The sequence below is a fragment of the Microtus oregoni genome, unplaced genomic scaffold (genome assembly GCF_018167655.1).
Source record: "Microtus oregoni isolate MIOR12 unplaced genomic scaffold, Mior012 000011F_ref0000422, whole genome shotgun sequence".
In the NCBI taxonomy this organism is placed as follows: Eukaryota; Metazoa; Chordata; class Mammalia; order Rodentia; family Cricetidae; genus Microtus; species Microtus oregoni.
The window spans coordinates 20,102,002-20,125,765 of NW_024543070.1; the positions used below are offsets into that span (position 1 = coordinate 20,102,002).

The window sequence follows — 23,764 nt, forward strand, 5'->3', positions numbered from 1 at the left end:
CTTCATGGTGATTCTGCCATATTACCCACTCGCGTTTAAGTAATGAAATTTATGTGTTTATCATCAGTGCTTTCAAAAGTTTTTTTCCCCTTTTTTAAATTAGCAAGTTTCAGAAGTTTGGAAAACATAAAATGATTTTGGTCACTTAAACACATCTCTCTACTGAGAATATAATGCTTTAAAAAGAATTCTGGGGGCTGGAGAGATGGCTCAGCTATTAAGAGCCCTTTCTGCTTTGATAGAGGACCAGAGTTAGCTCTCAGCACCCACACTGGGCTGCTCTCAGCTGATGGTAACTCTCTAGCTCCAGGGGATTCAACACTCTCTTCTGCTCTCTCTCTCTCTCTCTCTCTCTCTCTCTCTCTCTCTCTCTCACACACACACACACACACACACATACACACACACACACCACCACCACCACCACCACCACCACCTAATAAGTAACTCTGCGCCTGGCATTTTGAAGTGCACATTTTCAGCCAGGATGGAGGATGTCTTTGTAGTGTGAAATATCTTCTTTCAGGATGAGGATTCTTAGGTATTCTTGCAGAACTGGATTTACTCTGAATTTGTGCGCCATTTGACCTATCTGTATCAGGTTAATTGTGACAAAATAGGATCTGAACAAAAGACAATATTTTACTTAAAATTTTTCTGAGAAGAATCCTCAAAGATTTGGTTAGGAAGCTTTAAATAGGATCACTAGACTGTGCACACACTGAAAAACTATTTTTTTCCTGATAAAAAGCTTACATTGTACCTTGTTAATTTTTTTCAAGTTTTAAGGACCTGTCAAACTGTTACCCAATGTGATTTGTGTCTTCTCTTGTGCACAACAGTAGTGAGACTACAAAACACCCCACACCTTCACTACAATTCTGAGAGGCAGCTCTGTATGGGAACTTCCCCTAGGTGTGGGTGGCATCCTTGAGTTGCTGTCGCCAATGACAATGGACTGGAACTTCTTTCTGTGGGCTTATCTGCCACTTGTCTATCTCCTTATTCATCATTCTATATAGCACTGGCCCACATAAAGATATGTATTCTTACCCTGGGCTAAATTGTGTTTCTTAACCTTTTTGTGTGAAGTACTGACCGTATTGACCCAATGACTGTATTTAGAGATTGGGTCTACCAGAAAACAATTAAGGTTAAATGAGATTGTAAAACACTCAAGGATTTGTGTCCTTAGAGTAAATCCCAAAGTGCTTGCTTCCATGAACACATGTATATGTACATGTGTGTACACACAAAGAGAGCGCACTGCAAGATGGGAGGCCACCTAGAGTCAAGAGGGGGCCTTATTAGAAGTGGACATTGCTGGCACAATGAACTTGGACTTCCAGGGACAATGTCTAATGTGTAAGTGACTTAATCTATGATGCTCTGTTAAGGCTGTCAGAGTTGACAAGACAAAGATGATCAGCTTAGTTATTTTATCAGTAATGCTCAAAATCTGAAATACCCAAATAAATGAAAATAAAAGAAGATACATAGACATGCAGACTGTGTGTGTGTGTCTAATTTTATGCAACTGAGCAATAAACTTGAATGAACTATTTATGCAACATGGATAAATCTCAGAATACGTGTACTTAGTGAAGCAAACTAGACCCCCCCCCCCGCAAAGATTTGACATCGTGTGAATCCATGATGTAAACCTGAGAAAGTGTAGATAATCTCTAGTGACAGAAAGCAGATCTGTGGGTACCTGGGAGGGGAGGTGTGGCGAGGTATTTGAGGGAGGGAATGCAAGCATGCTGCAGTAAACTAGAGATGATGGATGGATGGATTTATCAGCCTGATTACGGTGATGGTTGTATAGGTGTATATGTCAAATATAAGCTGTAAAGTTTTAATATATGTACCCGTGGTGTGTCAGTTATACTCGGTAATGCTGCTAAAAATGTGTGGAATTTTCTTATCTCTAGGAAGCTTCAGTTTTGTATTAAAAGCAGGTTTTTAATTTTCTTTTTTTTTCTTTTTTCTTTTTTTTTTGCCAAGGCAGTTCCTTTATTAGCCAATGACCTTCCTCCATCATTTACAGATGGGTGTGAGCCACCATGTGGTTGCTGGGAATTGAACTCAGGACCTTTGGAAGAGCAGGCAACGCTCTTAACCTCTGAGCCATCTCTCCAGCCCCCGGTTTTTAATTTTCTTATCTCTAATCTGCGATGAAGAGATGGAAAAGAAAATGTCTCACTTAGTATAGGCTGTTGTATGTATGGAATGTCAAGGCTTTGCAACAGAATTACTGCTCCACCCCCAACCCAGCCTTTCCGACAGTGGCAACAGACAAAAATCCTAAACCAAAGTCCCATGAACCGGTAGGTGGCTTCAAACTCTTTGTAGGCTTATATAGTTCTGCTGCATATTGTGGTACAGAAAGAAAACCATTAAGATATCTTCCAGCCACATTTGGCCATAAATGACAGGAAAGCTCGATTGCAGAAAAGCCTCCATCGTGAGATGCTAAAATCCACAAGTTTAAGTTGAATAAAACTTCTAAAGTAGAACCTAAAGTTGCATACAGAATTTGACAGAATCCCAAAACCTGCTTCAATTTCCAGAAACGTTGAAAGATTAACGAGGGTTTTTATCTCGTTTATCTGGAAGTTGGGCAGGGAAAAGTGAGATTTCTTATATTAGTCTTTCGTGGGAAATCACTGTGTTGACAACTGTGTCCAACTGGTGCAAAACTATTTTTACTATGTTGCTGCGGACACAAAGTTTTTTACTAAAATAGTTTTTTTTTAATTTTTTTTTTATTTTTACTATCCAAGCTAACAAGTGGTAGAAGAGGGAATTTCTACCCCATGCCAAGTTCTTTCTCTTTCTAGTAGTCAATACAGAACAGAGTTCAGCGAGTCACCTCCCGCGGTGCGCCCCCCACCTCAGCCCCAGCCTCCACCGACTGCTTTTGCATTAATTCGCTGCAGCTTCCCAGCTAGAGAGCTCAGATTGCACCTGCTCCCAGGGCCAGCGGGGGTCCTGTGTCTTCCACACTCAGCCGGTGTTGCCTGTGCACGGACACCGGAACCCACCAGGGGTCACTGCAGCCTCAGAGCTATTGTGCCCACCAGTGCCTGGCCCCGGCCCGCCGCGCGGAGGGCGTGGGACTGGGATCGCAGCACGCAGGGGTCGGAACACAACTGCGCCCTGGCCGCCCGAAGCCACCCTCCAGGTCTCCCAGGGAAACGAACGCAGTGACCTGGAGACGGCCGCGCGGCTCTCGCGCAGCGCACGCGTTCTGGCTGGGACCTGCCGGCACCGGGCCAGACTGACCACCTCTGCCCCGCCCTCCGCCCCCAGCGGAGACCCCGCCCAGAAGGGGCGCCCGGGTCGTAGTTCCGGGGATCCTGCTTCAGCTGGGCGGCTTTTTGCGGACGCCCGGGGGCTCTCTGCACCTGGGTCGCTCCTGCCCAGGGCTCCGCCCCGCGCGGCCAAGAACTTTCCCTGGAGCCTCGGCGGCCTCGGTGCCCGGGTACTGCCGCGTCCGCCCGCAGGTTCTCCGGCGTTCGTCTCTTCAAGACGTTCGGCGTTCCGTCCCCGTAGCAGGGCGTTCGGGAGAGGAGCGCTTGAACTTGGCCATCTCGGCGGGATGAGTTCGGGGACCCTCAGACGGAAGCCGCAGCCCGCAACAAGCTGATCTCCGCCCCCCCCCCCCCCGGCTGGTTTCGGTGAGGAGCCCTGCCCCCCTGCCCCCCGCGCCCCCGGGCTGGCTGTGAGAGCCGCAGAGGGAGTGGCGACCTTCGCCGCTGGCCACGCGTCCCAGGCTGGGGGGGCTTGGCCACCCCCCGACACAAAAGAGAAGCTGAGTGCTCTCCTCTCTGCCTACCTTGCCACGGGGGTGTGGGGCGGGGCCCGGTGCGCTCCCGGTGGGGACTTGGGCGCTGCGGCAGGGGAATCGCTCCGGTGCTTGTATGGGGCTGGCGCTGCCGAGTACCGAAGGGCGTCCGAGCCCAGGGAGGGTCTGGAGCGCCCGGTCCTCCCTTTTCGTGTCCCTGGCTGCCCGTCCCTAACCAGGCGACTCTTGTCGTTCCCAGGTCGCCGCCCCAGTTTTTAGAAGAGGAGCCTCAGCCGCAGGATGCGCGGGGACACGCCGCTCCCGGCGCCCAGTTCGGCGGGCGCTTCCCGGGCGGCTCTGGGTCCCTGACGCTCTGGGGCGCGCTCACCCTCCCGCCTCCGCTCTCCGAGCTTCTCGGGGCGCCCTCGGCTCGACTGCAGGACCCCAGACCTCGCTCCCCAGGGCCCCACCCAGACCCGCGCCTCTCGCCCTCTCCGCGGCGCGTACAATAAATTAATGCTTCGCGCTTGAGGGGAGGAGGCGGCGGGCACCTCGGTCGCTGCTCTCGCCTGACTGGAGACGGTTTTCAGCCGACATGGGCTGTTTCTGCGCCGTTCCGGAAGAATTTTATTGCGAAGTTTTGCTCCTGGACGAGTCCAAGCTCACCCTTACCACCCAGCAGCAGGGCATCAAGGTAGGTGCAGCCGGGGCGCGGTACGAGGTCCGCGACGTGGGGGTCCGCGGCTTTGTCTCAAGACTGTCACCGGTCCAGCCCGGCCACCGTGCAACAGCAGAGCAGCAGTCCCGGCCTCAGACAGAGGAGGGGTCTGTGGGGCTGTGCTAACTTGGAGATGCTTTAGAAAAGTAACTGCTGTCTTGAAGGGTCCTCGACGCCCCAACTTCCAGCAGCAATTAGAGCCCCGGTGACTCTGCCCACTCCCGGGCTCCCCCAGCAGCTCTTAGGCCCCTCGCAGAATTGAATGGGCAGGCTGCTCCCCAACCGGGTGCTGGAGGCGTGCTTCTCGGCTTTGTGGAAGCCTTCCTCCCCCATCCACCCCCATTTTCCCTGATAGTATTCTTGGGGAAGTAAACTAACGCACTCTCTCCCTGAAACATGAATCTGGTTGTTGTGATTGTGTTCCCCGGATTTGTAGCTGGAGAATGCTACGTTTGCCCAATTTTCTTTCCGCTAGCGAGCTGGTTTATCTCCACATTGAAGTAAACATCTCACAAAGCAAATCTGTGATCGGTTTGCCCCTGTTTGTAGTCATCAAAAATGTATTGCTGCTTCTAAACTAGAAAACCCACAGAAAGCCTACGAGCTTGCACCCGACTCACTTCCTTAATTTTAATGAGTACATTTTTTAAAAAATACCTGACAACCTGAGGATGCGCCTGCGCGTTTGTTTCGCTTTTCCAACAGTTCTGAGCAGATAGGAATCCAGTGTGTGTGTTTTGTTTGCCTTTTTCCTTCAGTATTAAACCACCGAGGCATTTTAGTTAAGGCAGCTGTGGAGTCTGCATATCGTGCCCTCCTCCACACCCCCGCGCGTCCGGAACCTGTGAGTCTGGGGGATCGAGTTTACCATGATGCCCCATAGCCTCTCCTAGTCTTGTCATTTCAGAAGTTGTCCGCGTGAGGTAGGTTCTGGGCATTCCCTTGGGGCAGTCTATTTTGATTACCTTTACGCCCACCAGAAAAACTTCCTGGCTAGAAGCCTGTTCGTGGATGTTGCCAGTTTGGGCATACAGAATTAGAATTTCATGGTGTAATCCTCTTTCAGAAGAAAGGCCAAAGTGACCAATTAAAGCTAAAACACTTAACCCCTTCCTTTGGGAAATCGTTTTGAACAGTGTTCCCCAGCAATTATAACAAGCAAATTCAATCAAATTTCCATCTTTCAGTTTTCCCCAAGAGCAATAAAATAGTATTTGGAGGGACAATGCTTGCTTTATATTTTTAACTTTTCTTTATGTCACACATCCACACACAGTAGGAAAACAGGGGGAAATAAAACTTTACTGCACAGTACGATAGAAGATTTTGTTGTGAACAAAATAGGCCAAAATAAAAACAAAAACAGTTCTTGGCGATACAGACGGATTGCCTGGTGTAGGAGTGGGAACAGTCAGAAGGATATGTTAGGACCTGATACCAGTCCGGCAAAGAGACCTTCTGAAGCGCAAAGAATAAGTGCATTTGGACTCTCGAGTTGTCTGCAGCAAGAGCTCCCCACTTAATCATGAAAGCCATGCCCCTGTCAGCTGTGGCTTGTGTAGATTATTCTGTCAGGAGAGCAGCCAAGACTCCAGATCAAATAGAGTAAGTTTGTTAAAGAAACGTGAGTCCCAACTCCTGATCCATACTTACTTTTAGTAAATCCATAGTATTTACCTTGTTTTACAAATGGGTTGAAGGTTGGTGAGTGATTCAAAGGCAACAACAGCTTCAAAATAGTGTTCTTTTGGCTGAGCGCCATGTAACTAAACACTATTTAAAGCAGGCTTTCGTTGGAAGTAATCACTTTTTGCCACACACCTCTTTTGGTGTCACAAAAGCATGCCGTGCTGATTTTGATGTCTGTGTGTGCAACACAGATGTCTGCTAGAGCTAACCACATTGTCTGCGGCTACTATCCCTCTTTAAAAATGAGTGTGTTAGGAACTAGCTACCTGTAGTATACACTAAATTAAGCATTTGTATGTTTACCAATGGTGCGAGGCTTGCACCCTGTGTAAGTGATCCTCAGACATTGTTTGAGTATGTGGGCTATGCTATAGAGAACTGGCTTTTTAACCTTCCTCTTCCCCTTCCCATGTTATGGCATACAGGTGTCAGTTACTCTATATGCATATTTGAATTTTGCTTATTTTATGTGTGTTGGTATTTTGCCTGCATGCATGTGTAAGAGACTGACTGACGGATCCTCTGGAATTGATATTACAGATGTTGTAAGCCATGTGGGTGCTGGGAATCTAACCTTGGTCCTCTGGAAGGGCAGCCAGTGCTCTCAACTTCTGAGCCACCTCTCCGGTCCCAGCTACTGTATATTAATTTGATAAAATTAGCTCCTGTTTAGATCACAAGTTAACTTCACAGCCAGTAACCAACAGCCTCTGTTACAGTGTTCTCTCTGGGGTAGTTTGCTTGGTGACTTTGGCTATCACCAATTAAAACCAAAGTTTCCATAAGGTCCAAGTGTTCCTGAGGGACCGAGGCCTGTCCACCGCTCTTAGAAAGTGGAGACAAAATGCCCAATCTTCAGATCTTAGAAACACAGAGATCAGATGAAAAAGACTCAAGGGTTTTATGGTAGCCAGGAAGAGAAAAAGCTTAGCCTAGAGTTCTTCCAGCAGCGTGGCTGAGATTTAGAGCTTGGAAAATTGACAAAAGTTTAGTTGAAGCCATTATAGCAGGAAATGCTTCTCTTCTAAGTATTGGAAGGAAAATAAGAAAACGGGTGAGAAATGGGAGAGAGACCATAAATGTGGCCGCTGATGGTGCATAAAACCTGATCCCTGACTTTATTTTGTCCCTCTTCTGTCACTGAAGCATTTTTCCAAATGCTTTGAGCACATACTCAGTACTTCCAGGACTTTAGGGTCATATGTTTGAAAAGTCAGAGTTTTAACTTTATGTACTTGATGTAATTATTGTTCCTTTTGTATTTTTATACTAGCAAAATTATTCTCAGAAATTAAATGAAAATAAACACAATGTTAAGCAACATAAGTTAACTTATTTTCCTCTGAAATTAAAACAAAAATTATCGATTAATTTTTAAAAGAACTTTTGTTGTTTTTTTGAGACAGGGTTTCTCTATGTGGCCCAAGCTGTCCTGGAGCTCACTCTGTAGACTGGGCTGGCCTGGAACTCATAGAGATCCACCTGCTTCTGCCTCCCAGCACTGCTGGGATTAAAGGTGTGCGCCACCACCACCTGGCTTTAAAATACATTTCAAGAGCTGATGCGTTGACTCGGTGTTAAGATGTCTGTTCGGCATCCCTGGGTATCTGAGTTTGATCCCTGGAATTCTTACAAAGTTTGAAGGAGAGAAACTCTACAGAGTTGTCCTCTGTCCTCTACTTGGGTGCTGCCACACACTCATCACCCCACAGTGCACAGATAAACACTCATACAGCAATAATAAACAAAAATCTTTCAAAAAGTGCTTTTTGAGATTTTGAGTTGCCCATTTTTTTTTATTCTCAAGTGAAATGGGAACCACAATGGGATCTGATGTCTTCTTGTGACTGCTGAGAGCACCAGGCATGCACATGCTACACATGCATGCATGCAGGCAAACACACACATAACATAGAACAGCTATTAAAAATCAAATAAGAACCACTGGCTTTGCATTAAACTTATTCACATATTTTGTGGTTTTTTGGACAGGGTCTCTCACACTATAGCCCAAACCGGCCCTGAGCTTGTGACCGTCTTCCTGTCTCAGTCTCCTAGGCAGGGAGATTCCAGAACAGGCAGAAGCCACCACTCTAGGCTCTCTTTTATTTAAATGGAAGTGATTTTACTGATCCTTATGTGGTTTACTTAAGACTTCCCTTGTAAAAATCTGAAAAGTAAGCAAGAGCTGGGACTGGAGAGATGGCTCAGTGGTTAAGAGCTCTTAACTGCCCTTGAGGAGGACCAGAGTTTGGTTCCCAGAACCCACAAGCAGCTCACAACCATCTGCAACTCCAGTTGTAGGGACGTCTTCCGACCTCCACAGGCACCCGTGTGCCTTGGTGTGCATTCATATATCCACATAAAATAAAGAGGAAAGAGGAATGCCTTTGAATTTCTGTTAAAATAGGGCATTTGGTTGGAAGACTAACTGTAGCTATCACATGTACACACGTGAGAGAAGGCTGATAAGACGTTATCGTGTGCACCAATTGGAAAGTACTCCTTCAGTTTATTTAAATAAAGTACCAGATTATGAGTTGAAAAGTTAGTTATAAAGTCATTTTTCATAATGCAGATAAAGGCTTTTCAGCGGGAAGATTGTGTTCTGGTAGAGAGCACTTCAGTGCAAGGGTGATAGCTGCATGTGTTCACAATTATCACCTGACTGGAAAATGATTTTCTGTTTAAAAAGTAATTAGAACAATAAAAGACTATTTTTCTTGTATCCATTCTAGTGTTACTTAGACATTCGCATTCTTCCTTTAGACGTAACCTCGCTTGACAGGCAGGAAGTTCTTTTCATTCAGTCTCTTGCTTGAGTCTGATCTGAGATTTATATAAGCTACGCGCTATCGATTGTGGGTCCCGCCAGAACAATAGCGTTTGCCTGTTTGCTCTCTGCTGCCGTCTCTTCAGCTTCTTCAAGGAAGACTTTCTCCTGTGGTTGACCTCAGTTTTTGTAGTGTTTGTTCTGGGAAGCTTTCCTGAGGCCCTTTGTGGCTCTCTGTGCAGGGAGAGGTGCTGTACTTTCCTTTTGTTCTTTTCCAAAGCAAAACTTGAATGGGGTTCAAACTATTTTTTCTGGATTTGAAGAGCAAAAGATTTGAAAAAAGTCATAAGGTTTGATTGTAAATTGTGCCCTTAGAATTGCTATGCAAATATGAAAAAGATTAGCATTTCATCTTGGCAGGGTTTGGTACTCTGAATAGTGAGGTACTTGATTTTCATAGAGGTGATGACTAAATTAATGAAACTGACTTGGCAGTGAGCTAGGAATTCCATTAACCTAAAACAAGATTTATTTGTTTTATATGCCTAAGTATTTTGCCTGCATATGTGTGTGTGTGTGTGTGGGTGTACCATGTGGATGCCTCCTGGTACCCACAGAGGCCAGAGAGGGTGTTGGATTCCCTGGAACTGTAGTTACAGATGACTGTGAACTGCCTCGTGGACACTGGGAACTGAATCTGGTCCTTTAGAAGAGCGGCCAGTGCTCTTAACCCTGGGCCCTCTCTCCAGCCCCTCGTAACTTTTAAACGTGGAGCTGTGCCATACCCGCTATCCAGTTACAATGTACAGCCGATCTTTTCGCTGTTAAGTGCTGTTACGTCCTGCCCATCGTGAGATCCTTACGAGTCCCGTCATCCTCAATCAGAAACTTCCTAGGGAACCAGAAGAAAGTAGTCGTAAGTGAGATTTAAAGTATATGCATCTCAAGAAGATGTCTAAGTTTCCTTTTACTTGGACTGGGAAGGGAAATGTCTGAGAAGGCTGGGGCAGGGGCAGGGAGTGAAAAGAAATGTTTTCATAAATTCTGCTAAGCATATATGTGAGTACTGATATATTTTGATATCTGCCGTCTAACTTACAAAACCAGGGACCTTTTAAGCAAACATAGGTTGAAGGAATGATTCTGAAGTGACGTTTGTGTTAGTGTAAGCAGACTGTGGAGCTTTAGAAAGATACTTGTCACTTCAAAGCCCCAGTTCTACCCTGTATAAAATAGCCACCTTACACATTCCTTGTGAATGTGCTGAGCAGCAGAGACTGCTGGCCTCGCTCTCGCCTCTTTTCTAGCCTCCAGCCTGACCAGTGGCTTGCTTGTGCCAGGCAGAACTGCTCTCAGCTTCCCAGACATTCCAGACCCTCCCGGGGCACTGTGCACGGGACTCCTGCTGGTTGCTATATAAGTACCCTTTTGCCTTCCCCCCTCATCTGAACCAGGCTTCAAAACTTGAATCAAGTGTCTCAGCTGAGCCTGACTAGGCAGGGTGCCCATCTGTGTCTTCACATATCTCTGTCTCGGCACCCCAGCACACTCCAAGTGTTTCTGGACTCTCTGTCTCTTCCTGTAGCTTGCGAGCCCATGCCTGTGATTCCGGGAGCTCGGGCTGTACGCTTCGTGTAATAGATGCTTATTAACTGTAATTTGAATAGGAGGGAAGAATGGAATGCTGCAGTTGGTCGGGCTATATTGAAAATCTTTACTATAGATAATGACATTCCTTTGCCATTTGATTTTTACTAGAAAAGACTGCAGAATAAAGAGTTTCACTGTGAAAAATCTGTTGCCAAGATACTCTAGTTTTCATATTGATAATGGGCAGAGAATGAGAAGGTTCAGTGCGGGTGGCACACTGAAGAGCTGATTGGCAGCTGTTGCAGAAAACATGAGTCACGCCATTTTCTCTTTTCTTGTAGAAGTGGGGGGTGGGGTGGTTAGAGACAGGGTCTCCTGTAGTCCTGGCTGGCCTCAAAGTGGCTGTACCTGAGGATTTCCTCAAATTTCTGATCCTCCTGCCTCTACTTCTCAGATCTTAGGTCTTTTATTTCTCTTTTAAATAGCGCGTTCTCCTTCCAGTTTGAGTCTTATTAGGAGAAGTGCGGATTTCAGGAATGGCTAGAGAATCTCGCTCTCCTGCGTTGTCTCAATTGAGGACGCTGTTGGTTAGTACCACGGTGTGTGTCCGCATAATTAGGGAGTTCTGTCTGCCTTGATTTTTTAAAGATTGCCCTCTGCTCATTTTACTCTTGAAGCTGTGTAAATCTGATTTGGTACTGTTCTCAGCCTTAATAAGCATTGGGGTTTTATGAAAAAAAAAATCTTTTTTTCCCTGTCTGATTGGAGGGCATTTGTCTGCAGGCCAGTATAGATGTGACAAGTCTGAGTTCTGGCTGTGTTCCTGTCTCTCTGAGGCTGCTTGGTGGAACGTTAGCTCTGACATGTCGACCCCTGTAAAGCTGGTATCTGTTGCTCCTGGTCATTCTGGGCTGGGATGAACAACTGCTCTTCTCCTCTACTCTGTGCGTTTTGTTTGTAAGTCTCACATATTAAGGCTAAAGAGACACCTGTTATCACATGTCCTAGGCAAAGACAAGGTGTGTTAAGTTCAGGAACCAGTCAGTTTACTTTGTGACTCAGGAAGCTTGTACTTACAATTTGGAGAGTCTGTACCAGTCTCTAAAGGAAAACAGAAAAGAACGATTTGCATTCCTACGTCCCCTGAGCTGTGTGTGCACTTCCTGTTTGTTTTCTTTTCTAAGTGAAACAGCCATTCTTACTTAATGCCATCCATTGTTAATACTTTTCTCCGTGACTGAACACTCCGAAGAGATCCCCCAGGGCAGAATGGCTCCTCCAGAGGCTGCAGGCTGGAAAGGGCTAGCTGCTTTTCCAAAGCGTGAGAAGTCTGTTTCCTAGCAGAGGAGACTGACATTCCTAGACGGAGTCAGAACAAGGAAGGTGGAGAAGGCAGGGTTTGAAGGAGTGCTGGGTGGTAGTGTCTTTGCTCGCCCATCCTAGCACACTGGGACAATAGAACCATAGCAGAGAGGTCAGATGGCAAGGGAGGGGTCAGCCATCCGAGACTGGAGAGGGAGTGAAACTGAATTCTGCAGCGGATTTAGAAAGGACGCATTCTGAGCCCCACATAGAGCGGTCAGCACACTGAGTTCCAAGATTCTCATGGACTGGCTTGTTTAGAGTCCTGAGCGCATGCCTGTAATCCCAGCAGCCAGGAGACAGAGGGCAGGAACATTGCTGCAGGTTAGAAGGCAGCCTAATCTGCCTAAGTGAGTTCCAGGACAGCAAGGAGCCACACAATGAGATTGTGTCACAAACCAAAAGTAGTCCACATTTCCGCACAGACTGTGACCTGCCTGAAGGCCAGGCTCTTGAGCTAACCATAGACTGTTTGTGTAGCACGATTCTCTCCCTACTTTGCCCTTCTTCAGAAGCAAGTTTGAGAAACAGTCTTGGCCTTTGGCTACATCAGATATTGCTTCTCAAACTGCCTTTTCTCCCCATCCCACTGCTTCCAGCTTAGCGTGGGCTCACACTCGGTGCCCAGGCTAGCCTCCTCTCTGGGGCTGTGTGGGTGTCTCTAGTCCTTTGTTGTGCTCCCCGTGTTCATGTCCTGTCTCTCCATGGGGACAGCTGTTCTTGCGCTCCCCGTGTTCATGTCCTGTTTTCTCCATGGGGACAGCTGTTCTTGAGGCAGCCACGGTTTCATCTGTATGTAGAGGAACGCGATAACTGCCTCATAGGATGATGGTGAAATCTGGAAAAGGATTTTAGGCATGTAAGAGCAAATATACTCAATAAGTGATATATATAATATTTTATATAATAATATATAATATATAATAATTATATAATAATAATTTAAAAATATATTTGCTTCTCATTTACAATTTGGAAATGCTAATTCTCCCCACCGTTACCCCTAGTAAGTCTTTAGGTGTCTCTCAGAGGTGTGTCTTGGAGCAGTCAAGGACTGAGAAGGGCACAACTTAAGGCAACAGTAATGGAGAAGGGGAGAGGAAATAAAATCCGAAAGACATTTAGGAGGTGGGATTCTCTAAGATCTGGGAGAATGTGGAAATGTAAGGGTCGTGGCCCAAGATGTAGAGCACTTGGTTGGTGGCCTTCAGCACGCAGGAGTCACCTCTGTCATTCCTCACCCAGCTGCTCTTTGGTGCAGCCAGCAGCCCAGGAGGAAGTTGGTCCCAGCCCTACCCCAGTCCAGGGAGGATAATTGCTCTGAAGGTGTGCCTGTTGCCGTTGGAGATGAAGGACTCCTGCTGGATAACAGGCACAGGCAAGCTTGCTGGTGAAAGTGCTTCTGGGAAAGTTCCTGTCTAGCACATTATCATATACACACTTCCCCTCCTTATCACCAGAGCCATTGGCTACTGATTACAGCGTGTAGACCACTACAGCGACTCCTAAGACGGAAGAGATAGAAGAAGTTACAGCGGTGTCTCTGAACTGCCCTGAGTCTTCTCTCCCTACCCCTGGATTCCCTCATGGCTGAGCTAATACACTTCTTCACTGAAACAGCTTGTAGCAGGAGTCTGTTACCGGGGACCAGTATATCTTGGGAGAGTGGAGCATGGATTTGTTCACCAGTCTGGGGCACAGGAGGAGAGGCATAAACATGCACTCACAGTTTAGTGCAGTAGGGAGTGGGAAATGCAGTTAGGGCAGGTGATAAGGAAGTTGGGGTGAGGTGTGGTGGTACGCGGTGCACATCGGAAGGTAAAGACGTGCTATTTGAGCATCCCAGGGAATGCTCTACAAGAAACTCTTTCTTCTCAGGTACATGGGTCTGACAAACCGTCAATGTCTGTGACTGTCCGGTCTCCACGGCTCTCCTCATTACCCCTCCCCTCCTCTCCCATTCTTTCTGTTCTTTACGCTGCTACTTCCTCATCCTGATCTTACTGTCCAGTTAAGCCAGACTGCGTCCAAGTTTTTGAATACCCCACATGCCTGCTATTCATGTCTCTGTCTGGAAAGCTCCAGCCCATCTAGCCTGCTAGAGGAGCTCCAGAGTTCTGCTCAGGGGTAACCCTGCTGACGGACTCCTCAGTGGAGAGCCCTTCCTTCCCATCTGCCATCACTGTCAGTGCAGACGAGCCACCCTCTGAGTGTGCATCCTGAAATTACCTGGTGCGAGCAAGAAGGAAACACAGAACATACAACAAACCCGCTTAGGAGTTTATTAGAGGGGCTGTGTACAGGCCTGGGGAATGGTGTACAGAGAAAGATGGTGCGGCCAGCTTTTTAAAAGCTGCCTAGCGCATGTGCACAGGGGGTTGGCGTGACTACGTCATACGCAGATGATGGGCTCACACATGCTCACAAGGGTTTAGCTATGTCATATGTGAATGGAACCACGCATGCGCACACGTGGGTCATGTGGGGGCCCTTTAACATTCAGGCAATTGCCTGAGGGCTTGTATGTACGTGCATGGCTTTAGAACTCCGAAGTGCAGCCTTATTTGTGGCTGAATAATTACACATCCTTGTTTGTAAATTAGGGCCAAACTCTCCTCCTTGTCTTGAGATGTTGCAGATGAAACTGTTTACAACATACCTCATGGGCAGTAACTACTGTTCACACCAGGCCTCATGGGTGGTAACTACTGTTCACACTAGTCCTCATGCATGGCTGTAACTACTGTTCACAGCAGGCCTCATGGGCTTTAACTACTGTTCACACCAGATCTCATAGGTCCAAACTACTGTTCACACCAGACCTCGTGGGTGGTAGCTACTGGCTGGGAAACCCTGAGGGAGGACACTAGGCCTTTTTAATGGGATTCCCAGTCAAGCCATTGTGGAATGATAGGCATTGGTGGGTTAGTGTTGATTGTGTGAATTAACCTCAGCAGGAAAATGTTTCTCTTTTTGGACATATGCTGATTTGCTCTTTTAGGTTTTTCTGGGCTTAGGTAATATGCCTGGTTTTCAGGTATGTTAGAAAAATTATCATATATATATATGTCCATCTGTTGAAACATTGAGAACTTGGTAGTGATCTGTTCTGAGCAAGGTAAGGTGTGCTCTTCCCCCTGACATACACAAGTGATAGGTCGCTAGAAGACTTTCTGTGAACACATACTTTCCAGCATCACTTTCAACCCCGAACTTTAGAGATTTCCCCAGGGCTGCAGGTTAAAAGCCAGGGAGCCGTCCTGGCTTTGTTGCATTGGACTAAGATTCCCATGACTGAGGGAGTCAGAGCAAATCCTCATGGTTCTGAAACTGGCATGGTTTGAGCTCTGTGGACTTGTCCACAGTTATTCAGACATTTGGAAACTCCCAGTGTAGACTACAGCGCCTTCCCGTGTACAGTGTCGAGAGTCCAGGATCAGGTTAGTGCCTCGACGCTACAGCATCCTTCACGCGAGCTCACTCTGCGTGTCATTTGCTCTTTCCCGCCAGGCGTTCGGTCTGTTGAGCAGCGCTTCAGCTAGTTGACCCTCTGCACACACTCATTTACCCCCCGCTCAGTTTGCCCCTGGAAAGCCTTCTTGAAAGGGCAGCAGAGAGCGGTGAAGGTGGCATAAGCTCTCACGGACTGGCTTTCCCTTAGAGCGTGAGGCCGTGGTCCGCAGTGAGGACGCAGGACTCAGAACTGGACTGGTCTCCCAGGTCCCAGATGGTGGACCTTTGTGTCTGCTCTTCCCTCCTCATTCCTGCCTTGCTGCTCTCCCACCCTTCTGGCTTTCACCCTGGGAGGAAGGAAAGAATGAGAGCTGATCATGGAAGGAGAGGCCAGGGTTTGTTGAAGCCATTTAGGTTGGCTGCCCTGCCTATCTCGTATACTCCTAGCCCCTTCCCTCAAGTTAGGTCTTCTCAGCTCTGTGGCTGTCCTGAGCACCTGTGTATGGCTCCTGCTTGGACTTGGCAGCCTCTCCAGGCCGGGTCTATTTTTTAAAATTTGTATGAGAAATGACTGTGTGGGACGTCTTTTCAGAGTGATAGTCACTGCCATGCATTTCCTTTTTTGCGGGGGGGGGGCGCGGAGGTGTATTTTGAAAGTGCTTATTTGAGAAGTCAGGAATAATTTTTAATGGCATAGTTTTAGAGTGCGTGTTACATGGACTTTTTCATTTTAATAAAATCTTTGTGCTTTGCCCTGAATCCCTATAGTTACATGCTGACTCTTTTTAGGAGGGAAAAGTAAAAACTGGTTAGTGATCCTTCTTACTGCTTGGGGTGAGGTGCAGAGGAGAGAGAGAGAGCGCGCAAGCGCAAGGTGAGATTGTCCTGTCAGAACAGCCGATGGGTGTTTCCAGTAATTGAGTAACCGGTACTTCACCGTCACTATCACGACTCTACATTATTTCCTACTTAGCTGCTGTTTATCAGGAAGATAAGAATATTTTCCTGAATTTCCCAGAAAGTCATCCCTTTTTTTAAAGATACTTTAAAACTATGCCCTGGAACAGTTATTTGCAAACAAATAGGTTCTGAGTGTGTGGTAGTTTGAATAAGTGTGGCCTCCAAAGCCTCGTGTGTTTGACTGCTTGGCCTGTAGGGAGTTGCACCACGAGAAGGTATGGCCTTGTTGGAGCAGGTGTGACCCTGTTGGAGGATATGTGCTACTGTGGAGGTGGGCTTTGAGGTCTCATATATGCTCAAGCCATGCCCAGTGTGACAGTTCACTTCCTGTTGCTAGATCAAGATGAACTCTCAGCCCCTTCTCCAGCACCATGTCTGCCTGCACCCTTTCATGTCCCACCATGATGATAATGGCCTAAACCTCTGAACTGTAAGCCAGCCCCAATTAAATGTTTTCCTTTGTAAGACTTGCCATGGCCATGGTGTCTCTTCACAGCAATAGAAACCCTAACTAAGATAGAATGTAAGGGTATTTTGGGGTCTGGAACAATGCCGTATGTCTGTAATTGTATGCACAACTTTGTGTGCACAACCATGTAAGAATTTATTCAGAGCTTACTGTTTGTTCAGTAGCATCAGCATTCCTGTTGGTGATAATGAAGTAAAGGGTACACTTCTGTGCAGATGTGGAAGCACCAGGTGAAACAGCAGTGGACACACCACAGGACAGCTTACGTGGGAGATTCCAGTGTGCACAGACGTTATTACAGGAAATTGCTTCTTGCATGTCAGAGTGAGGTTAATCGAGAATGGAGCTTTAGAAGGAAGTGTTTATTGGCCCGAGAGTTTTATAATAAGGTGTTTTAATTATCATATCATCTGCAAATAGGGATAGTCTGATTTTTTTCTTTCCTGTCACTTCTATGTCTTTCTCTTATCTAATTGTTAAAGCTAAGACTTCTAGCTCTACACTGAATGAGAGAGTGAACAGTCTTGTGTTGCTCCTTATTTTAGAGGAAATGCTCTCAGGTTGTCTCCATTTAATATAATGTTGGCTGTGGTTTGTTAGATATAGCCTTTATTCTTTTGATATATGTTCCATCTATTCATAAACTCCCCAGAACTTCTATCATGAAGGTGTGTTGAACTTTGTCAAATGCCTTTTCAGCATTCTATTGAACAATTAAGTGTGGTTTCAGTCCTTGAATTTGTCTATATGGTGTTATTAATGTATTATATATATTGATTTGGGATGAAGCTTACTTGGTCATAATGTATATGATCTTCCTAATGTGTTACTGAGTTTGGTTTGCAAGTATTATTGTTAAGAAGTTTTGCATCTGTGGTCATGAAAGTGTTTAATTGTGATTACAGTTTCAGAGAGATAGGAGTCTGTTATTGTCATGGTGGGACATGGTAATAGGTAGGCATGGCGTTGAAGCAAACAGATAAGACACAAACAGGAAGCAACATTGGAAATGACACGAGTCGTTTGAAACCTGAAAACCCTCCCCCAGTGATATATCTTCCCAACAAGGTCACACCTCCTAATCCTTCCCAGTTATACCTGCTAAGGCCAAGGTATTCAAACATACGAGCCTATGGGAGCCATTTTCATTCAGACCGCCACAGAGACACTAGCCCCCCTTGAAGTGAGAGGATTTAGAAGAGCAGAAGGCAGGACTCAGTTGGTCCCGTCTAACAGATGGGCTTCTAGGTGGCCAGTCTTCAAATGTGTCTCGGCGTTAAAGGAAAACCTTCAGCTTTCATACAGTTTTGGACTACATATTAGGGAGGAGCTGTTAATTTTGATGTCTGTCCCTGAAGAATGCCTGGGTTGGAGCAGCATGGACATAAACAGAGAAATGAATTGGTTGAGGAAGACAGGAAGTCTGGGGTTTATCAGACTAGCTGCCTGGGCTGGGTAACTTTTTAGCAACCTGGATCTTAAACCTAGAATTATTTATTAAACAACGAAAATTTCAGCAATGCATGATGCTACTTTTATTGACTGGGAGGGGCAGCTTCCTTGGGAGATGGAGAGGGAAAATCTGGGTTTCTCTTTCTCTACCTTCTGTTTGCATTTTGGGAAGGTCATTCACAGTGATGGCGTCACACTTTCTCCATTTACAAAACAAAGTGGCTGCTGAGGTCATCCCACTAGTGTCACGTGGATCCAGGGGCTCAAAGACAGAAATGCCTGGCAAACGTGGACAGTTCTCAAGTGCTGGAGAGTGTTAATGGCTCGTTTGCAGCCCATCGTTTCTTCCCTGGTGACCCCTGGCAAGCCGTTTAACTCTGTGCCTGAGATTTATTGTCAGTGGGGTGAAATTGGTAACATACCTGCTTCTTATTCCCGTGCAGGCTGAATGCAGTAACACACTGTGAGAGTTTAGTTACCAGCACATGCACACAACACATACCAGATGAAAGTTAGGGGCCATTGTTATAGAGCCACGTAGTGCTGTCTTAAAAGTAAGAAATCGCGATTTGTGATACCTTAAACTAAAGGCTTTGCAAAAGACTTTCGTGTTCTTTGCATTTGCTGGTTAGTAAGCTGTTTGCTGAGTTGGAGGCAGCTTACTTTGAAAGTAACAAGTCCCTCCTTTTCTGTTGTATGTGTGGGTAGGTGGGTGTGTATGTGCATGTGTTATGTGTCTGTGCTGTGAACGTGTATGCGCCAGTGTGCATGTACGTGAACAAAATGCACTATTTTAACAGAAACTCAGAGACATTTCTCTTTTCATTTTATGTGGATGTGTATGGATACACACCAAGGCACACAGGAACCTGTGGTGGTCAGAAGGCATCCCCTAGAACTGGAGTTGCAGATGGTTGTGAGCTGCCATGTGGGTGATTTTGTGTGGTAAAGGACTCACAGTTTGCCAGTCTCTGTGTGGGGCTTTCCACGGGTGACTGCTGAATGAGTCAAAGCTGTGATCCTGACAAAGGTTCTGGGTGTCTTGCCACACAGCAGAGGTAGGCATGCCTCTCTTTGACACACAGTAGACTTTCTACCTTCAAGTAGTTAGGTAACTTTGGCCTTGTGCCAGAGATTGGATAGCAAAGTAATGAACAGAATGTATCTAGCCCTCTGAATTTATTAAATTCTCCTGCCCTGGATAGAATTCATAGCCTATTAGACACTCTCAGTTGCCAAGTTTTCTAAATGTGCACAACTAAAAATGTTCAAAATTAGGGGGCTTAGGAGCTTAGCTCAGTGTTCGAGTGCTTGCCTAGAGCTCAGGCCTTGAGTGACACCCTAACAACACACTCAACACACACAACACACCCGACACATGCAACACACTGCCGCTTTAGATCAGGGCATCTTAAACCTTTCCCACTTAAAGTCCATTTTTGGTGTGGGATAATTGTATTCTGTCAATTATATTTTAAATAAATGCTGATTGGTCAGTAGGCAGGCAGGAAATATAGGCGGGACAACCAGGCAGGAAGTAGACGTGGGTCAATAAGAACAGGAGAATTCTGGGAAGGAGGATGCCCATTCCTCCCCAGTCCTGTCCCAACCACAGAAGAAGGAAGGTGTGATTGCGTTGCTGAAAAAGGTACCGAGCCATGTGGCTAACATAGATAAGAATAATGAGTTAATATAAGTTATAATTGTTAATAAGAAGCCTGAGCTAATGGGCCAATCAGTTTATCATTAATATAGACCTCTGTGTGATTTCTTTGGGGCTAAATGGCTGTGGGACCTGGTGGGAGGACAGAAATCAGGCAGGACAGAATCCCAGACAACACATTTTCTCTAAGAAAATTTAAATTCTTTAAAATAGTGTACTCATTTGAGAATTTAATATAATTTATTTTGATCATATTTGTCCCTCTCCCTCAACCCTAGCTCAGATCCTCCCTCCCTGCCCTCTCCTCCTGTCTAGTTCATATTGGTCAACTACTCCTAGGCATAGGGATTGCTCTGGGAGTGTGGTTGATATATCAGGTATCACACCTAAAGAAGACTGACTTTACTTCTCCTGGCAGCAATCCATGCCAATAGGGCCTCAGGTAGAGGCGGGACTTCCTGTTTACTTCCTCTCCTCTGACCTTGGACTTATGAGTGCACAGGTCTGTGCATGCTGTCCCTATCACTGCGAGTCCATAGTGCCTCTGCCTTGTGTCCAGAAAACACTGTTTCCTTGGAGTCATCTTCCACCCCTGACTCTTGCCTCCTCTCCTGAGGCGGTGCCTTGTGAAATAGACATACTGTTCAGGGCCAAGCATGCTGAAGTCGCTTATCCTCTGCACGTTGCACAGTTGTGGGTCTCTGTGTTGTCAGCTACTGTGTGTAAGAAGGAGCTTCAGGGATGAGGGTTGAGCGATGCTCTGTAGCGCTGAGTCATTAGGATTCATTTTCTGCCTGTTCAGCAGAGTATTAGTAGTGGGTAGCAGGCTAGTACACCTCATGACCTGACTAGCCACAAGTTCCTGGCCTTGGTGACTGTTACCAGGAGGCCGCTTGTTGGTTCCCAGCTGCTCAGCCCCCCGAAATCATCACACAGAAACTGTATTGATTAAATCACTGCTTGGCCTATTAACGCTAGCTTCTTATTGGCTAGCTTTTACATATTAATTTAACCCATCTCCATTAATCTGTGCATCACCATGACGTCGTGGCCTACCAGCAAAGTTTCAGCACGTCTGTCTCTGGCACAGCTCCATGGCTTCTCCCTGACTCCGCCCTTCTTTCTCCCAGCATTCAGTTTAGTTTCCCCCACCTAACTAAGTTTTGCCCTGCTATAGCTCCAAAGTAGGTTTTTATTCATTAGTAGTAATCACAGCATACAGAGGGGAATCCCACATCAGGTGACAGTGTCAGGTATGACCTACACCAAGTGGATCAGGCCTGAAATTTAAAAAAAATGGTGACCTTGAACTCCCTGTATAGCTGAGGATTGCTGTGAGCTCCCAATCCTCCTGCCTCCCTCTCCAGATGCTGGGATTTCAGGCTTGCATCCCCATGCCTGGCTTTAGATTACTTTTGTAGGCAGAAAAAGGAATAAGTGCACAATTGTTTATGTGGTTGTTTTTATAATGTTAGATGTTACACTTCTCTCCCAGTTAAAGCCTTTGGGCAAGAGTAGGGCCCACAGGATTGGCACGCATGTGTAGTTGCTACCACATGGTTCTGGTTTTTATGGTCGTGTCAGTACATGCAGGGATGATGTTTAAAAATTCTTACTCATCCTGGGGCTGGAACGATGGCTCAGGGGGTAAGAGGAGGCTGTTTCTGCAGAAGACCTAGGTTGGGTTTTCAGAACTCATGTGACCCAAATGTAACTCCTGTTCCAGAAGATCCAGTGCCTGCTCCTGGCACTGCACACCATGGTGCACATACATACATGTAGGCAAAACACTCATATACATAAAATAAAAAATGATAAATCTTTAAAATTTTCCTAAAAATCCAAAAGTAGCTTAGTTAGGAAGTTTCAGTTATGGAATGAAGAGTTTTTAAAGTCTGGGTAGTGATGTTGCTACATGCATGTTCTGTTCAAGTCTTAAACACTGGGAGCAGTAGTCAGCTTTCTTCTAGCTGCCAAGGTGTGGAGGCCGGTGAATGGCAGACACAGAGCCTACTTCTGAGCTGAGAGATCTGCAGTGTTTGGAGCCACAATATTGCTTCACGACTCAGGTTCCACAGACAACTATAGCTCCAATTCCCTCTGTAGCCCAGACAGAGGATCCGGGAAAAAACCAACCAGGCTTCCCGTTTCCAACAACTGGGCTGAGCGATTGGCAAAGGGAAGGAGCGTGGAGCTGAGATTTGATTTTAAAGGACTCTTTTCAGAAATTATTTTCCTCGTCAGGACCACTTTATAGAACAAGATCATATGCAGTCGGAAGTTGCCGTCAAGGAAGAGTGAGGCTGTTAGTTCAGTGGAAGTTTTAACAGCACTTACTAGACACTTAGCCAGTTTGGGCCTCCTTCAGTGCCTGGCACCCAGCGGTGCCCTGTAAGTGCTGGCACTTTTCTCTTCTTGACACTCGGCAGGCTCTTGTGGCGTGCAAGATGAGCATGCATGGAATCATAGGCAAGCAGCTAAGCATAGAACTGAGCAGTACACTCCTAAAAGGGGAAGAGACCCAAGAGACTTGACTGCTAAGGATCTGGGGCCTGAGGTATCTAAAAGGTGAGAGGTCACCCCAGAGGACTCCTGGGAAGGGATGGGTGGGAGAGGAGTGCCTACTCAATCTACAGGTATCCGCAGATAAAGGAGAAAATTAGCTTCCTTCCTTTTAGGTAGGGCTAGGGGAGGGAAGGTTTTACAATCCAGAAGTGGGGTGTAATATCTTGGGTGCAGAGGAAATCCTTGGTGGTATTTTAGGAGTTAATTGGGCAGCTGATGTGCGGACAGGCCTGAAGGTGGGGCAAACGTTAGTGTGAGATGTATGGTGGCCTAACAGGGTGTAGGGTCACAGTGTGTGCAGGAGCACGGTGACATGTCAGGGTGTAGGGTCACGGTGTATGCAGGAGCACGGTGACATGTCAGGGTGTAGGGTCACGGTGTATGCAGGAGCACGGTGACATGTCAGGGTGTAGGGTCACGGTGTGTGCAGGAGCACAGTGACATGTCAGGTGTAGGGTCACGGTGTGTGCATGAGCACGGTGACATGTCAGGGTGTAGGGTCACGGTGTGTGCAGGAGCACAGTGACATGTCAGGTGTAGAGTCACGGTGTGTGCAGGAGCACGGTGACATGTCAGATGTAGGGTCACAGTGTGTGCATGAGCACGGTGACATGTCAGGGTGTGGGGTCACGGTGTGTGCATGAGCATGGTGACATGTCAGGGTGTAGGGTCATGGTGTGTGCAGGAGCACGGTGACATGTCAGGTGTAGGGTCACAGTGTGTGCATGAGCATGGTGACATGTCAGGGTGTAGGGTCACAGTGTGTGCATGAGCATGGTGACATGTTGGTGTGGGGTCACAGTGTGTGCATGAGCACGGTGACATGTCAGGGTGTGGGGTCACGGTGTGTGCATGAGCATGGTGACATGTCAGGGTGTAGGGTCATGGTGTGTGCAGGAGCACGGTGACATGTCAGGTGTAGGGTCACAGTGTGTGCATGAGCATGGTGACATGTCAGGGTGTAGGGTCACAGTGTGTGCAGGAGCATGGTGACATGTTGGTGTGGGGTCACAGTGTGTGCATGAGCACGGTGACATGTCAGGGTGTGGGGTCACGGTGTGTGCATGAGCATGGTGACATGTCAGGGTGTAGGGTCATGGTGTGTGCAGGAGCACGGTGACATGTCAGGTGTAGGGTCACAGTGTGTGCATGAGCATGGTGACATGTCAGGGTGTAGGGTCACAGTGTGTGCAGGAGCATGGTGACATGTTGGTGTGGGGTCACAGTGTGTGCATGAGCACGGTGACATGTCAGGGTGTAGGGTCATGGTGTGTGCAGGA

General features: G+C 46.8%; 1 protein-coding gene across 2 annotated transcripts in view; it reads left to right on the forward strand.

Moving 5' to 3' along the window:
- Positions 1-3,033: 3,033 nt before the first annotated feature.
- The window catches only part of LOC121453403 (band 4.1-like protein 4A), a 198,043-nt gene continuing 177,312 nt past the window's right edge, over positions 3,034-23,764 (forward strand). For both annotated transcript variants that reach the window (XM_041660152.1, XM_041660153.1), the window contains exons 1-2: positions 3,034-3,683; positions 4,050-4,484. In XM_041660152.1, the coding sequence (XP_041516086.1) occupies positions 4,386-4,484 (99 nt within the window). In that variant the 5' untranslated portion in view covers positions 3,034-3,683; positions 4,050-4,385. The remainder of the gene's footprint in view (positions 3,684-4,049; positions 4,485-23,764) is intronic.